General features: G+C 45.7%; 1 protein-coding gene across 1 annotated transcript in view; it reads left to right on the top strand.

Moving 5' to 3' along the window:
* KLHL6 (kelch like family member 6) overlaps positions 1-10,841 on the top strand; it is a 54,694-nt gene extending 43,853 nt beyond the window's left edge. The window contains exons 4-7 of the mRNA XM_070583239.1: positions 2,025-2,262; positions 6,440-6,642; positions 8,469-8,682; positions 9,973-10,841. Of these exons, the coding sequence (XP_070439340.1) occupies positions 2,025-2,262; positions 6,440-6,642; positions 8,469-8,682; positions 9,973-10,274 (957 nt within the window). The 3' untranslated portion in view covers positions 10,275-10,841. The remainder of the gene's footprint in view (positions 1-2,024; positions 2,263-6,439; positions 6,643-8,468; positions 8,683-9,972) is intronic.
* The last annotated feature ends 6,555 nt before the right edge of the window (positions 10,842-17,396 follow it).

Below are 17,396 nucleotides of genomic sequence, written 5' to 3'. Positions count from 1 at the left end.
CATTCAACTAATGTTTATAGAAACCCACAAGCTCCAGGCCCTGTTCTTGGTGCTGAGGATAAGTTGGAGAAAAAGGGCTATTCCTGCCATTGGGGCTTTACAGTGGCATATGAAAAGTGCCGTGATAGGGAAATTCAGGACTGTGGGAACTTGTGTGGAAAATCAAGAATGGCTTCCTGGAGAAAAGGACAAAGTGACATTGCAAATAATGCCAAATGGCTTCAAGGGTAAGTGGATAGGATGCGGTATGGGGAATTGAGGGCACATATTATGGGGCGATACAGACAGCAGCAGGAACACAGGGACTTCAGTCTGTGGGAGCAGAGTCTTCCACAGGCCAGGACTCAGGGACGGGATGCCAGTCCCGGGAGCCAGGAGTAAGATCACGGTGAGTCCAGTCCCGTACTAGCCAGGAGGCTTTGGAGGCAGGAGAACAGGCACTGTGAATAAGATGAGGGCTTCAGAGGGGAGGCTGAGGCCTGGTTCTCAGAACTGGAGTGAGGGTCACAGGGGAGGCTAGTGCTGTCCTCTAAGCATCACCCTGCAATCCCTAAATCCTCACTGAACGAGGACCAGACTGGTGCTGGAGGTTGCGCTTCGGCTGTGGGGAGAGGAGCTTTAGGGGCCGGAACCAGGGCTGGTAGCTGGAGGGAAAATGGCAGAGTGGCAAAGTTTGTCTTTGGTGCTAACTCACTCCTTAGATCCTCTCCTACGAGTCTGGTATTCTCACAGTGCCTCCATGTTCCTGGGACCACCCCTCCCATCCTTATCGCAGATGGCATTTCCACTGCCAATGTCCTCAGGCTCAGCCTGTCGCCCCCCATATCCCCACTCTTTTCTGCTGACCCACAAAGGAGAGCCTTGCCACAGACTTTATGGCAATGATCCAGCCTCGAGAATTGAGGGTGCAAAATTTACTGTACTTGACTCTTTGACACAGAAAAACAAAGTCTCTTATGGGAAAGTAGAGGTTGGATGTTGGCTGCTCTGATTATCTTATTACATGCGACCATTGATTGGACTCACCACTTGAGGGCTCAGTCTTTGCTATTGTACCCTGTTTGTCACCATCTCTGGGCAAGATTGAAGTTCCAAACTCTGTGTTAGGTCAGCCTAACCTTGTAGGAAAAAGTAGCTGCTTTGGCCATCCAGGCAATGGGTGCCACCTCTCTGTCTCCCATCAGCACACCTGCAGAGCCTTCCTCATCAAGCCCAGGGGATGGATGAAACCAGGAGGAGGACAGTGCTGCCTGTTCCCTAATAATGTCAGTATGACATCTCCTCCTGCTCCTTCTGCCATGACCATGCATTGAGGGCCATGCATACTCTCCACATCCCTCTACATCACAACCTCATGAATGCTCACAGTGACCTGATGGCACAGAAATGATTACAGGCATTTACAGAGATTGTGTTGCTTCTCCAAGGTCATGTGGCTGTAGGTGGTGGAACAAGGACCAAACTCTGATGCGTGTGATTCCAAACCTCTGCTCTTTCAGCAGGGTGCAAATATCCAGGGTGTGGATTTCTTTGCTTGTTTAAGGCTGTGAAGGGTCACATGCTTGACGTTGGGATCCAGTGCCCCAACCTCCCTGGCCACCCTGCTCCCTTTTAGTTCTTTTCTACCAAGTCTCTGACTGCTCTTATGTTCCCACTGTCAGGACTTCTCTTCGAGAAGAAGTCTGGTAGTGAGCAAAGTCTGGGATATCATCAAGAAATTGGAACCAGGGGGGAGTGGAAGGTGGCCAGAAATGAAATTCCAGGATTCAAGGCTCAGACCAGGTAAAAAGGAAGAGGCAGGAAGTGCATTTGATGGTAAACAGACATAAACTTCTGAACAAAAGGTCAACAGTAGATAACTATTAAAATCACTATTCTACAGATGGCGAAACTGAGGCTCAATGAGGTGAAATCACATGGTCATACAGTGGCAGAGTTGGGAATTGGGCTCTGCTTGTCTGCTCCATAGCCTGAGCTCTAAATCGCTGTATCATCCTGCTTATGTCCTCCCATTGGTTTTCCAGATCATTTCGGAGCGCACCAAGCCCAGGATGCATGAGTTCCAGTCTGAGGTGTTCATGATCATTGGCGGCTGCACAAAGGATGAACGGTTTGTGGCAGAGGTAACCTGCCTGGACCCCCTGAGGCGCAGCCGCCTGGAGGTGGCCAAGCTCCCGATGACGGAGCATGAGCTGGAGAGTGAGAATAAGAAATGGGTGGAGTTTGCATGCGTGACATTAAAAAATGAGGTCTACATATCAGGTAAGCAGGAGCCATGTGATGCCAAAGCAAGCCCCCAACGGCTCTACGTATTTTCCTGAATGAGAGCCAGGCAGCCATCCTAGAAGAATTACTGTGAATGGCAATGATGTAGCTCTGACTGGGTCAGGGTATGGAACCCAGGAGCTCAGTTGCTCTTATCTTAGACAGCGCATCTTTACTTAACAAACACTACCCTGGGAGCAGTTTTATATTAGGAACTGGGGGAGCAGGCAGACAGGTCCAGTCCTTCATGGAAAAGGAAGGAGGAACGTGACACGAGAGTTTATTCAGTGTCTGCTATAGGCCTAGGACACAGAACTGGGCACTGGAAATACAGTAGTGAATAAAAACTGCTCTTCCCCCAAACCTGACCCCTCCCCTCAAGGTTATTAGGTCATACTTTTAGACGTTCCAGTAGCACACAGCACTTTTTCATTTCTTATTTCTAAGTTGTTTGCTTAACTATTTACTATTACTTCATGCCTGTCTCCCATTAGTCCTTAAATTCCATGAGAATCAAAACTGCATTCCCAGTACCTATCACTGGGCCTGGTTACATGGTACATGTTCAATAAATATTTACTAAAGGCCATAGTCTCTACCATCTTTACAGTATAGTGGATGAATTTACACTTTGGTAGTATATAATCATTTGCCTCGACTCTATAAGGTAGATGATTTTAATCTGCAGGTTACAAATGGAGAAAACCAAGGCTCAGAAAGGTTACGAAATATACTAGTAAATGTCAGGCAGGACTCCAACTCAGGTTCGCTGACTCCCGTGCTCTCCCATGACATTAAAAGCCACCCAGCTCTTCTTGGGGCCCCAAGGAAGGAGATAAGCATCACTTCCCCCTTCTTGGAGGTTTTCTCTAACCTACATTTGTTTTGCAAAGAGCTGCTTCCTCCAAAATCAAAGGCAGATCAGTTCTCCTTTGGATATGTTAATATCATAGATTAGGTTATTGCTTTCTTTTATCTTGTAGAAATATTTTTAATTGTTGTAGAAGATCCAAACAATAAAGAGAGTGTAAGGTAAAACATGGCAATTTCTCTGTGTCATTACGATCCTATATATTTTTATTTTTTTTTTACAAAAATGATTTTATATTGTCTTAGAGTAGGTAATGCTAGCTGCTGGAACAAACCATGAATCACCACGACAGTATGTGGGGGTTGGGGGAGCAGATCTGCTCCACTCACTCATTCAGGGACGTAGGCTCCTTCTGTGTTGTGATGCTGCCATTTTCCACCTGTGGCCTTCAAGGTTGATGCATTTCAGGAAGAGGGAGAAACTGAATGAGTTGAGGAGGCACACCTACTCCTAACAGCCTCAGCCTGGATATGAGGCACCAGTTCTGTTCACATTCCATTGGCAAGAACTAGCCACATGCTCTGCCTGCACTCCCCCCACCGCTGCCCCGTGCAGGTGGGCTGGGAAATGCAGGAGGAAAAGACAGGCTTGGTAATCACAATCTGCCACATACATTGTACACATTATTCTACAACTCGCCCTCCCATGTCTTCAATTTGAGGTTGTCTTTTTAAAAATGATATAAGTAATACACAAAAGCATGCTTGTTATACACAGTTCAATCAACAGAAACTTGTACTTCAATTAACGGTCCATTCTGGAAGTCATTACATGTCGGTATAATGGATCTATCATATGTGTTAAGTGATCTAATACATGTAAAGCACCGCACAGTCCCAAGCACATGGTGAGAGCTCAATGCTGTTAGCCATCACTATTATTATTGTGATGATCGGTATTGTTATTCTTGTTGCCAGCTGCTGGGCAAGTCTATTGTATGGATGAACCATAATTTTTTTCAGTTTTTATTTTTCTAGTGAAAAAAATATTACAATAAGCATTCTTCAATGCATATATTTATGAACTTGTGCTGCTATATGGAGAGATTCCTAGAAGTGGTCATAAGACGTTTGAATTTAGAACTTTTGTAGATATTGCTTAATTGTCTGCCAGAAAGGTATCAACTTACACTGCAAGCAAGGTTGAGTGACAGTGCCCGTTTTCTACATCCTTGACAACATTTTTTATTATCAGTCAATTACATTTTTAATAGATTTTAATAGACTAGAATGTTTAAATTTACACTCTTGGATCATTAATAAGGTTGAACATATTTTCATATATTTATTAGCTAAATGTATGTATTTAAAAAATGATCAGTTCCTACCCTTTGTTTTCCTATTGGTGCTTTGTCTTTTTCTTACTAGTTTTTTGGAGTTCTTATTATATACGTCCATTGCTATTTGCCATGCAAATATTTTCTCCCAGACTGTGGTTGTCTTTTAACTTTATATTTTATATAGTAACTTTCTCTCCTATATGATTCTGGGTTTATGTCATGCTTAGAAAACCCCTCCCTAGCCCGAGATCATTAATATCTTCTACTATATATTCTCCAATTACTTCTATAGCATTTACATTTGAATTTTATTTTAAACATAATGTGAAATGGGGATCTAATTTAATTTTTCTCTAGACAAATAGCCAATTCTTCTAATATCACATTTAATAATCTCTATATCTTTTAGCCTGTTTCTTTATTCCTAACTGTTTTTAATTGATTGGTTTGTCTAGTCTTATGCTAGTACCACCATGTTTTTGTTATCACAGCTTTTTAGTATATTTTGATATTTGCTAGGGAAAGCCCCCTTATTCATTATTCTTTTTCAAAAATTTCCTAGAAAGTTTTCCAAATTTACTCTTCCAAATGAAATCTAGAATGATCTCTTCAAGTTCCCTGAGAAGTCCTGAAGGCACTGAATATGTAGGTTCACCTGAGGAGGGTTGACATCTTTGCAGTAACACGTCTTTCATCAATGCACATGATATGCCTGCCCGGTCCATCAGGTCTGCTTTCCATCCTGAAGTAAAAACTGCAGTTTTATTTTTCCTTTTTAATAAAGATTACATGCATTTCTTTGAAAGTTTATAATTATTTTATAATTCTTGACAGTACTTAAATGAGGTCAATGTCACAGTGTTTTGAATAAATAGAGACCTCTAAAATGTACACAACCCAAAGAGAAAAATGGTTAAATTATACGAACAAAAATTCATGGAGAAGGAAGAAGCTGAGGCTTCCCGGCCGGCCAGGAGAACCAAACCGTGGCATCATTCCTCTCCATCACGCTGTAAAACAAACCCAACCAACCAAAACCCCTCCTGATGCTGCGGGTGGGGTATGGGAAAGGTCAACAAGGACAGCGTTGGAGGGCTCCTTGGCAGCACCTATAAAAATTTAAGCTGCGCCCCCCCTTGAACGAGGAACCCCATTTCTGGGCTCCCTGCAGAGAAACACTTCCCCGTGGCGCAGAGCATCGTCAGGGAGAGTCACTGCCACACTAGTGCGCATTATGAGGCTGAAAAGGACGTCTTTTGCTTTAGGTAGTTGGTGGTATTCTGTGCTGATGGGGAAAAGGAAACACAAAGCCATCAAAATACTTAATTAAAGTCACCAAAAAAGTCAGCTCTCCTTTGTCTGGGTCTGTCTCCCTAACTGAATTACGTATTTTCCGTTTAGAAGAGAAATGTCTTGAAAAAAATTTACCAGCTCACTCTCAAATGAGCTAATAGAAATTACTTAAAAATAGGACAAACCCCACTTATATTTTTTATATAGATCAAAGATATGAACCAAGAGAATTTTCTAAGATTTCTTGGTGATTTTTCCGGGTGTGTATTTTTGTTTTTGTTTAAATAGATAGCAAACATAGAACGTAAGCTGCTTTCTAATTTGCCTGCTGGTCAAGGCCCGTCTATCCCTGCCTGAAATGGTCCAGCCTCACCTGTACTGCCCCTCCTCTGCACGAACACCGAGTCCAGGCTCCTGCTGGCCCCCACCTGCCCAGGTGGTCTTGAATGCCACCTCTCTGAAGCCCACCCCTTCTCTGAGCTCTCATGGCACGGAGGTGACACATGACACAGTCTGGCGCACGATTCATCCCAGCCTTACACTGTCGCTCCCTGTCCCCCTGTGTTGGCTCTGTTTCCCCAACCAGACCACACACACCTTCAGGATTTCTTTGTCTGCCCTTAGAGGGGCCAGCCTGGAGATTCAGCACTTAGGGACTTGTAGGAAATTATGGGAGAAGCTGTATTTCTGGCACATCTGGTGGTTACTTAAATGATCTGTATCTCTTCTAGGTGGTAAAGAAACACAGCATGATGTTTGGAAATATAATTCTTCAATCAATAAATGGATTCAGATTGAGTATTTGAACATAGGCCGCTGGAGGCATAAGATGGTGGTGTTGGGCGGCAAGGTCTATGTGGTGGGCGGTTTCGATGGCTTGCAGAGGATCAACAACGTGGAGACCTACGACCCCTTCCACAACTGCTGGTCAGAGGTACAGGGGATTATTTCTATGAGTAACTCTGTTTGTGTTGTTACTTCAAAGCTTCAAAAAAAGGTGTACCCTGATGTAGGTAGATAGCGTTCTCATCTCCCTGCTCCCACTGAGAACATTTTTGGTGGCTCTGTGCTTCCCTCCTCATAGGAGCCATTGCTTCAGCATTGCTGATCAGGTCCCAGAAACAACTTCCTTCTGGGTGGGGAAGCTCTATGGGCGCCTGTTCTATCCTGGCTGGGACCCCAGACGTGGAGGGGAGGCTTGGTCCTAACCTTGGTGCATGTCCTGGCCCAGAGTCTCTGCCATCTGATGCCATCTGCCCTTGTCTTCTCCACACTGGATACACGGGCATCCCTTTATGACACTCTGTTGAACACAGAGTCATTTGGTAGTGTTTAGAAGTCAGCCCATGGGGGCCAGCCCTGTGGCCAAGTGGCTAAGTTTGCACACTCCACTTCAGTGTCCCAGGGTTCACTGGTTCGGATCCTGGGCACAGACCTATACACTGCTCATCAGGCCATGCTGCAGAGGCTTCCCACATAGAAGAAGTGGAAGGACTGACAACTCAGGATATACAACTACATACTGGGGCTTTAGGGAGAAAAAAAAAGGAGGAATATTGGCAACAGATGTTAGCTCAGGGTCAATCTTCCTCACCAAAAAGTACAAAAAGAAAAAAAGATTCCAGTCAACAACATCATGTATAACATTAAAAACATAATAAAAAGAAGAAGTCAGCCCTTATTTATCTGCCTATTAATGTTGAACCATTTACAAGCCTGCCTGCAAGACATGAGCAATGCAACCTCAGGTATATACCATACTCAGGAAAAGGTAAAGTGTTGCTAATCAACACGCATAATGTTTCCATCACTCATGATGAATAAGCTCTGGAGATCTGCGGTACAACATTGTGCCTGTAAAGAACAATCCTGTATTGTGCACTCGAACATTTGCTAAGAGGGTAGGTCACAGGTGGAGTGTCCAGACCACAATAAAAAAAAAAGGTAAAGTGATCCCACTTCCTGTATTTCCAGCTTATTCACAATTTCAAATTTGCTTTCTCCTTCTCAGATCATATGTCAGAGTAAGTCCCAGCTTTGGGAAGTATAAAACATGGTCATCATAGGCACAAGAAAAGGTAGCCAGGTCATCATGGCATCCAGCTAAGACCAGGCAACCTGAAAAGGGCTATATAGGGAGCCCTTAACACTGATGGGGTTGTGTCCAAGATCTCAATTCATCAAGTCGCATCACAGAGTTGCTCCATGACCCAAGAGGGTCATGTCAATGGGCAAGAGGCTCTTGGAAGTCCCCTGTCGTGCCCTGGGGTTCACAGGGTAGAAGCATGAGTCTAGCTTAATCCCCAAATCTGCATGTTGCCCCAGAGCGGGGGAGTCCGCTTACCTGTGGCCACCTGAAACCCTTCTACCAGCTTTTCTTCCTGGATATAAGCACCAAGGACAATGTAGGCACTCAGTAAATATTTTTTGAATGAATGAACACATGAAAGAATATGAATACGCATGTTTGAGAAAACATTTTCCCCCCACATTGGCTGGTTTCATCTGGACTCTGAGAAACAGGCTGGAAACATCCAACACACGGCCTGCTCCAGCCTGCTGGAGCCTGGAGGGAGGGTGGGAAACGTGCGCTTTGATCCTCTCTGTGTCTCAGGAGGAGTCAAGCCTACAGGCCTTGTGACTTCAGGCAAAGGATGCCCAGGCTTGCGTCCTCTGGCTCCTAGCCTATGTCCTGTGAGCCGCCGAAGCAATGCGGGTAGTGTTACTGACAGCTTCTCCTGGTGTCCTGTGCCTCTGCAGGCCGCGCCCCTCCTTGTCCATGTCAGTTCCTTCGCAGCCACCAGCCATAAGAAGAAGCTCTATGTGATTGGGGGAGGGCCCAATGGGAAACTGGCCACAGACAAGACTCAGTGTTATGACCCTTCAACCAATAAGTGGAATTTAAAGTCACCTATGCCAGTGGAGGCTAAGTGCATCAATGCAGTGAGTTTCCGGAACCACATCTATGTTGTTGGTAAGTGAGCAAATGGCTTCTTGTTTATCCGAGGTCCCCCGCCCATGCAGCCATGCAGGTAGATCAGACAAGGCCCTCCTGGGAGCTCATGAATTCCTGGGTGATGTGGGAGGGGTTAGAAAAGGACGAAAAGATGGAATGGCTTTGGTGAGCTTTCCCTTTGCAGCCCTGGAGGCAGAATTGGCCCACTTTTAGGAGACTATAAAGTAGATGGACACTAGGGCCCAGGGGAGGAGCCAGAAGTTGCTGCAGGAACACAGTTGTGTTGTAAGCCCTAGCAAATGTACAGAAATTGAAATGTGAACAGTATAATGAGTGCCCAATGAATGGCAGCTGTCATTATTTATTTTGTGTTCATGGGAATTTTGCTCTCCCTCCTTGCTTTGGGGGCTCTGAAAAATTGCTTTTAGCCAGAAGGAAAGCCTGGCCAGCTAGACCACAATTGGCATGCAGTTGTTAAGGATGATGGATTTCAATCTTGACTACACGTTAGAATCACCTAGGGAGCTTTTCACAAAAATATGGGTAGCCAGGCCTCACTTCAGAGCAATAAAATCAGAACGGGAAAGAGAATGTTGGCCAACAGTGCAAGGTGTTTTTAATGTTAGCCAGGATTAGGGAAATGCCAAAAACAAAGAACTTTGGCAAATAAGAGCTAAGCAGAGAAGCCTTCAGGGAGGCAAAATACAGGAAGAGATTAAGGAAAACCCACTTCTCTCCCTTGCTTCAGGTGTCATGTGTGTTTTTGGTCAGCCTCATGACTCTGCTTCAAAGGCCTAATTCAAGATGGGTAATTTGGGCTGGTGTCACAGGTCATATTCAGTCTACAAGAGATGCCACCACCTCTAGTCACTGCCATATATCGATGGCTTCTATGTCCCAGGCCTTCTGCCAGGTCCTTTCTGCGCATGGTCCCTCTGGGTCTTATAGCCACCATAGTCTTGGTGCTCATGGTTACAGATCAAAAAGTGGCAGAGCTGGGATCGTGAGCTGAGTCTACCAATGCACCAGGTGGGATTTCTTCCCTCGAGCAGGCTTAGGGTACATTTTGGCAGCCATGTTAAGCCAGGTGTCCCTTAGAACTTGATTGGTACCTGGCTGCAGAATTTAAAGGGTGTTGTGAAGTGTCTCTAGCATTTCCTGCCCCCAGTGATCCACTCTGGCTTTCTGAAGAGCCGTCAATCTCTTGGTAAGATGGTAGACTCGACCTAACCAGAAGTAGGACTTTAGTTGTTAAAGGGGAAGAAAACCAGAAAAATAGATGCCAACGGCGTTTCCCTTCGACTTCAGGCGGGGCCATGAGAGCGCTGTACGCCTACAGCCCTCTGGAGGACACCTGGTGCCTGGTGACCCAGCTCAGCCACGAGAGAGCCAGCTGCGGCATCGCGCCCTGCAACAACCGCCTCTACATCACCGGGGGGCGCGACGAGAAGAACGAGGTCATCGCCACGGTGCTGTGCTGGGACCCCGAGGCCCAGAAGCTGACGGAGGAGTGCGTCCTGCCCCGGGGGGTGTCGCACCACGGCAGCGTCACCATCAGGAAGTCGTACACCCACATCCGGAGGATCGTCCCGGGAGCTGTGTCTGTGTGACTGCGGAGGCGGGAGGACCACGCGGGGAGCCGGACAGCGGGCCGGAGACCCTCCTCCTCACCTCTCCCCCGCGGCCGTCCCGCTGCAGACAGCGGGCTGGGCTTGGGGTTTAGGCCATACACCAGGGGCTTCCCGCGGCTCCCCGTGGGGGTTCCTTGGAAGTCACACGAGACTAGCCAGGAATGTGTGCATGACCTAACTCAGGAGGGAAAAAGAGCAATATTGAACATTCAGGACGCACCTGCCCCACACCGTGTTCAATGCCAGGCACCTTTGTGTTATCAGTTCACTTAACCATCATAGTGACCTGGTGACTGGCTGTTATTACTCTTGTTCTACAGGTGAGGAAACCAAGTTTCAGAGAGACCAAGCGAGTTGCCCCAGGTCAGCAAATAGTAAGGCAGGAGTCTAAAACCCAGGTCTGTCCATTTCAGAGTCAGTGCCCTTTCTGCCAAGCTGCCTATCTCTGAGCAGGAAAAGAAAACAAACTTAGCTCATTTTCGTTCTGACAAGTTTGCTGAAGGATTCACTCAGCAAGGCAGGGAAATAAAGGTGTTTCTTTTTTTATTTTCTTTTTGTTTTTCCTTCTATTTAAACCACATGGAGTCCTTGGTGTGAAAGCCTTGGGCTCCTTGTCAACAACATCTGGTAGATTCTTCCATCCGACAGGTCTGGGGAGGTGGGGCTGGGAGGGGCTGTTTGCTTTGAAAGAGACAAAAGACTTCTGTCCTCCCCATCAGAAGCCTCTATTTTTTATGCTCACAGGAGGCTCACCCTGGCCTAAAGCTGTCAGTGCCAGACAGAATTGCACCTTCGGCACAGTCCAGTGTCTTGACCTCTTAATGTCCAACGGTTGTATTGCAATGTAGAAAAGAGGTTTGCAGAGACTCAGAATACTGTTTTTTTTAAAAATGTGAACATCCATACCCTGCTGGCTGTGGCAGAGTGATCGACTCTTCTTGACAGGATACGTTCTACTTTTTACACAGTGATTTGGGTCCATGTTCCTGAGACCCCTCCCCCGCCCCCCACCTCCTGGAGCCTTAGTTTTCAAGATCCTTTGAAGACTTTCTGTTTGGTTTTTGGATCAGCTTGGCACAACTTTGACTCAAAGAACAGAGTCTGTCGTTCAGTCCAAGAGATAGAGCTTTCAGATGAGCTCACTGGAAATTCATTCTAATCCCCAAGTTGGGGAAAAAGATTAAGAGATCCTGTTTCATATGCTGTATTTAAAAAGCGACAACAATGGTAACAACATAGTAACCGCATTACCCAATGTGCTTTATTCTCATCGTATGATTTCAGATCTCTCCACAGAGTTTTATTTCATGTCAGATGTGGCGTAGTGTGCTTGTGCTTCTCAGCAGTTTGGGAAGTTAGAGGTATTAGAGTTGATAGTAAATTTAATTTTCATAGAAAAGTTATGGTTAGAAGAAGCTAATGTTCAAAGCAGATAAAAAAAGACTTGGAAAATTACAAGTGAGGTTTCTGTCTATGCTTAGATCATTGAGGATAAATATAAATCATGTTGGTGCATGAAACGCTCTGTGCCTTAGGGTCAGGTGTGGTAGTTCAGCTCCCTGCTATGAAAAGTGAGATGGGAAAATACAAACACATTTGTGGAAATGTAGAACGTATACATCGCTCACTCTTGAGCGCTGATGACCTTAACGAAGCTCTCAACGGGAACAGTTTAATCTAGTTCAATTCAGCAAACATTCAAAGAGTTCTTTTTGTTGGTCATGCCTTGGAGACACGAATGAATAAGACAAATCTTCACCCCGAGGACTCTCAGTAAACAGGTAAATAGGCCACCAGTCAATATTATAACTTTTCTCTTTGTCAAGTTAGCGAAAAAATGAGACCTCTGTGAAGTTATGAGGCTGACCCAAGTCTTTACCGGCCTTCAGAGTGGTCTCCTTGGGATGCTGTGCTCTTATGCCAACAGGGTGGCCATGGCTTACATGCTGGTCTGTCTTTGAGATCACCCCCAGAAACTATGTATGAGCTACAGGAGAAATCAGTCATATTCCAAAGACAGTTTCAGGGAAGACCTTCCAAAGAGGAATCCGAGGACAGCATCACTGGTGTCCACAGACAGCCTCCCCTCAGAAAGAGAGTGCTCCTTGTCCTGGCTGTCCTTCGTAAGAGCAGGCAGCAAATTTCGAGCCCATCAGCAGATCAACCCTACACTGGGGCAGTGAGGAGTTAGGATTTACAATCTCTGTGTTGTAAATCTGGTTCTAAATGCAGGACCTGCATTTCAGGACTAATTCAGAATACCAAAATGAAGACAAGGGAAGGATGTGATGTGATTTTTATACCACCAGAAATGCAGGTGAGTTGTAAAATCTCAGCTACCTGGCCCTCAAGAAATAGGAGTTCTCATTAACAGCATGGGTCAGCGGACAGACACTCCATTAAGAAGATCCAGATTTTCCATACTTGAAGCTGCCAGTCTGTCGCTTTTAGGGAAAAAAAAGTTCAAGACATTTTGGGGGAACTTTACAAGCATATCATCAGGATTTAAGCTTCTAGGCACTAGCCAGGGGTGAAAGCTCTTGAACTGTAATTTCCATTCGCAGATAAATAAAGAAATAAAAATCTACTTTGCAGGAAGTTAACTGTCATAACCCATACCACTAGCAGGGGGAGGAGGCCAAATGACACCAGATGAGCCAGAGACAAAGGGCCCTAGGACTCAGGCAGGGGGTGTGAGACGTCCTGGCATAGCAGGCTGGATTTGAGGCAGGTTGTGTGGGTGGACAGAGCAGCCCTGGCTGGGAGGAAGAGGATGAGGTAGGAGGAGGAAGAGGTCAGGTTCTAAGGACACAGGTCTGGAAAATGATGTCAGGGGTCTTGGACTTGGTGAGCATGACTCCATTCTCAAGAAGGATAGAGGAGAATAAGGAACAGGGATTCTAGGAAAGCGGGTCCAGGAGAGAACCCACTTTGCAGAAGTGAAGCACAGGTTGGAGCAGGACTAGCAGTCAGACCCATTTGCTGAGAGGCCTCTGAGCTGCTTGGCCGGGTCTCCTATCTTACGGGACCTGCGGAGAACGAGGCCCAGAGGCTCTGATGGGACAGAAGCTGAAGGAGGTTCAGGGATCTCCCTTGACAAGGCTGGTCTGAACCGGGCAGGGAGCTAAGCTCACCAAAACTCCAACAGATCAAAGTTCTCCTCTTAGCTTTCATCGCATTCTACTCTCAATGACTTCAGGAAACGCGTACGTGCGCGTGGGAGCACAGACACACACACGCGTGCGCACACACACACACACACAGCCCTTGAACCCAAAGCAAACTATGCTCTCAGGAAAATGCAAGTATCATTTGCTTATAGCTGTGAAAGTGCAGCTTTGCTGTTTATAAAAGTCCTTGAGGTACTGTTGTTGTTTACTTAGCCTATTTCATTTTGAAAAAGAAAAAGTACTCAACAGAATTTTCCAAATGGGTAAACATCACTGGAATTTCTTATATAAAGTCCTAACTTGGGGTTGCAAAATCACTTTTTCCCTTAATATCTGACCTGAGTGTTGTATTAGATTTCATAATTTGAAGAGGCGACCTTCATGGAAATTCACAAATATGGATCAGATCTTCATGTTTATAGGTGAAAATAGTCAACGTTTAGTTAACCAAATCCTTTAAGCATTTTGGTTACATGAGGTTGTATTTTTTTGTTTAAGTGATCAAACTAAGGATATTGTTTATAGGTAAAAATACAAATAAAATTTTTATTTATTCAATAAAACATGTGTGGAATGGGTTAGAATATGTTGTACACATCACCAGGTGAAATTTTTTTTTTGCTTGTTTTGGTTGATATGAGTAAGCGGTTTCTGAATAGAAGTTAATTTAGGAGGCGGAAATTTAAAACATATCAGTTGGTTCAAGAGGGTTTAGATAAAAATTACAGGACAAGATTAATCAGATTTGGTTTATAGAATGGCAAAGAGTAGACAGCTTTTCCCTCCCTAATGCCTCATTACCTCCCTGAGCAAGCTTTTACCAACCCATTTGCCAACTGTGTGACTCATTCTGCCTGGCCTTATGCCTCCAACTGGAGGCTGCCTTCCAGGTTTCAGATGTCTGGCCTGACCTCTCAGCCCTGCGTCAACCAACCAACGTCACCGTGTTGTCTCTGAGGCACTAAGGGATCTGTCCTTCTCAACGTGGGCGCGCGAAACTTGGGATATGAGACAGAGCGCTGGGGTTCTCACTCTGGAAAACTCGTCCTCAGTTCAGTTTGTTTTGGTTTATGATGCAAAGGTCCTGTGCAATTGGAAAGGGAAACTTGAGGCTTTGAAGAAATGGGGGGTTACATGAGTAGCTTTAGCCCATTCCTCTTGAGCCTCCCTAGAGACAGAGGTTCTTGCTCCTCTGCCTTAGGGATTCTGGGTGGGAAATCTTCGGAAGCACAGCCCCCGTCCCACAGCCCTGTGGGGGAGTGCTCTGGAGTTAAGTCTGGGTCATAGAGCTGACAGCCAGTGCTCCAGCTGTGAGTCAAAATGGGGTTTTGACCTTGACTTTACTTCCCTCCTGGATCTAGGTGGTAACCTGATGCCTGGGCAGCTTGGCGGGGGACCTGGCACCTGTCCAGCTTTCCTTGGCTCCTCCCCCTGCTCCTGGTGCTCTCTGCCGGCGTGTGGCATCCCCCAGACCAGCCTCGTTTTCACCAGAAAGGCAGCCTTTACGTGGGATCTCAGTTCTGCCCCACCTCCCGTGGGCCCAGGCCTCATTTTCTGTTCCTGCATGCTGTCACAATTCAAGACCCTTGGGGCTGGGGACTAATTCTGGTGAAGCCCCCCACTCCCTCCCCCCGCCCCAAGCTGCCCAGCTTCAGCCTGCCTGCTTATTCATCCTTCACTCTGGTTTTCATGTCCATGTTTGTTTCTAGCACCTGGGGATTTTCCTTTTCTTCTTGCATGCTCAGATGTCTCTTCTGTTATTGATTCCTGCGTGACAGGCTACCTGACATTCATGCCCATCCCATCTCTGATCATCTGCCTGGCTCCCTGTCCTGATGCCTCCCCTTGGGTCCACCAAAATAGAAATCTCATTACCCTCTTTTTCTCCACTTCTAGCTACCCCAGCACCACAGTGTGAAACTCCCAGTGGGGACAGAGAGCTGGATCTCGTAGTCCCAACTCTTGTCCCTGTAAGGAGAATCCTGTACTGACTGTTCACTTAATTTCCCAAAGGACATCACAGACCAGGCTGGAACGGTTAGGTAAGACTTGGCAAATAGGAATAAGTACAGGAATAAGGAATAAGGAATAAGCTTAGGGAATAAGCACAGAAAGGAACAATGCTTTGGATAATGAGGATGACAAGATTCAGTGATCCCCAAGAAACAGCGTTTGTCCTTAGGAGGGAGTGTGTGTGTGTGTGTTTACATGCCGTCAAAGATAAACAAAGCCAGACATTAGTTAAAGTGATGAAAACACATTTAATTCAGTAACTACTGAGACTAGGGGAAAGAGCTGAGCCCCATTCTGATTTGTGCAGAGCTGACTGGGTGCTTTAAAGGGAGACTGAGGGAGCAGGGGGGGCTCCTGTGAAGTCAGGGAAGTGGGAAATTACGAAGGGTTGGTCAGTGTAATTGTGATTAGACCAGCTGTGTCTGCTAGAAGGCAACCATCCAAGTTAGGATTCTGTCCTCCCACAGGGACTGGAGACAGAGGCTCTGTCCTTCCTAGGATTACATTTCAAAGGAGTGGCTCTCAGGTCCTTGAGAAAGACACTCCTGGGCTGTAGGAGATACATACATATATATCTCAAAGGGACGGAGGAAGATTCCCTTTTTAGTAAATGCTCTAAGAAAGGGAGGCCTATCCTCAGGTCTTGACTAAAGCAAATGGTACATTCTTTTGACAGCCTTGAGCTTTTCTAGACAGAAACTCAAAAGGGGGCTGGCCCATCCTAGGGATGTGGCCTTGGGGTGCTGGAAGCCACGCTAGGGTTGGTCCAGTCTTTTAGTGCAGGGGTTTGAGTGGAGTGTTCCTGCAAAAAAGTTTTGCAGTTCTCAGTGCCCCAGGTATATTTACTTTATGAAACACATACAGTTAAAGAAACAGGTGTGCCCACCATTTGCACTGCTGCTGGGGATATTTTTAAAAGAGAACTGGCCAGGCCAGCCCTGGTGGCCTAGCAGTTAAGTTTGGCACACTCTGCTTCAGTGGCCTGGGTTTTGTTTCTCGGTGCAGACCTACACCACTCATCTGTGGCCATGCTGTCACTGTGGCTCATATACAAAAAAAAGAGGAATATTGGCAGCATATGTTAGCTCAGGGTGAATCTTCCTCAGCAAAAAAAAAAAAGAGAGCAAGAGAGAGAGAAGTGATCATTTTCTATAATCCCCACTGTAAGACCAGAAGTGTCAACACCTCTCCTTCTAGAATATTCTGAAGATAACTAAAGAGAAAAATAATGCTAAAACTTCCTTCAACTTACATGAGCCAGAGCAGTGCTCTCAAACTTTTCTGACTATGCCCCATAGTTTCAAAGTGCAAACATTCTCAATATTTTCTATCCTACTACATGTATATATATATATATATATATATATATATTTTTTCTTTTTCTGAGGAAGATTCGCCCTGAGCTAACATCTGTGTCAATCTTCCTCTATTTTTTAGTATGTGGGCCACCAGGACAGCATGGCCACTAACAGAGTGGTGTAGGTCCATGCCCAGGAGCTCAACTTGGGCTGCCAAAGCAGAGCACACAGAACTTAATCACTAGGCCACTGGGGTTGGCCTCATATTTTTTCTTAAAATGTTCGAAATCCACTAAATTAATTTCATCACCCGCCAATGAGTCACATGTCACAACCCACATCTGAAACACACAAGACTGGAGGGTGCAGACCTGGACAAAGACAGGGCAGGGGTGAGGGGAGAGGGGGTTGGTAAACCCTTGGTTTAACACTTACAGCAGAAACCAGAGGGAAAAATCTAACTGCACAAAGAAACCAATGAGTCTGATCTTAGATAGACAGAAAGTTGTTGGTGAAATTTTGTTCTTTCACAATAAAAATATAGTAATAGAGTGATGTCAGCATCACGGTGGAGTGAACCTGCCCAGGAGTCTCTCCCCTCCAACATACAATGAAAAGGG

This window comes from Equus przewalskii, chromosome 18 (genome assembly GCF_037783145.1).
Source record: "Equus przewalskii isolate Varuska chromosome 18, EquPr2, whole genome shotgun sequence".
NCBI lineage: Eukaryota > Metazoa > Chordata > Mammalia > Perissodactyla > Equidae > Equus > Equus przewalskii.
This window is presented reverse-complemented; position numbering and strand designations above follow the sequence as displayed.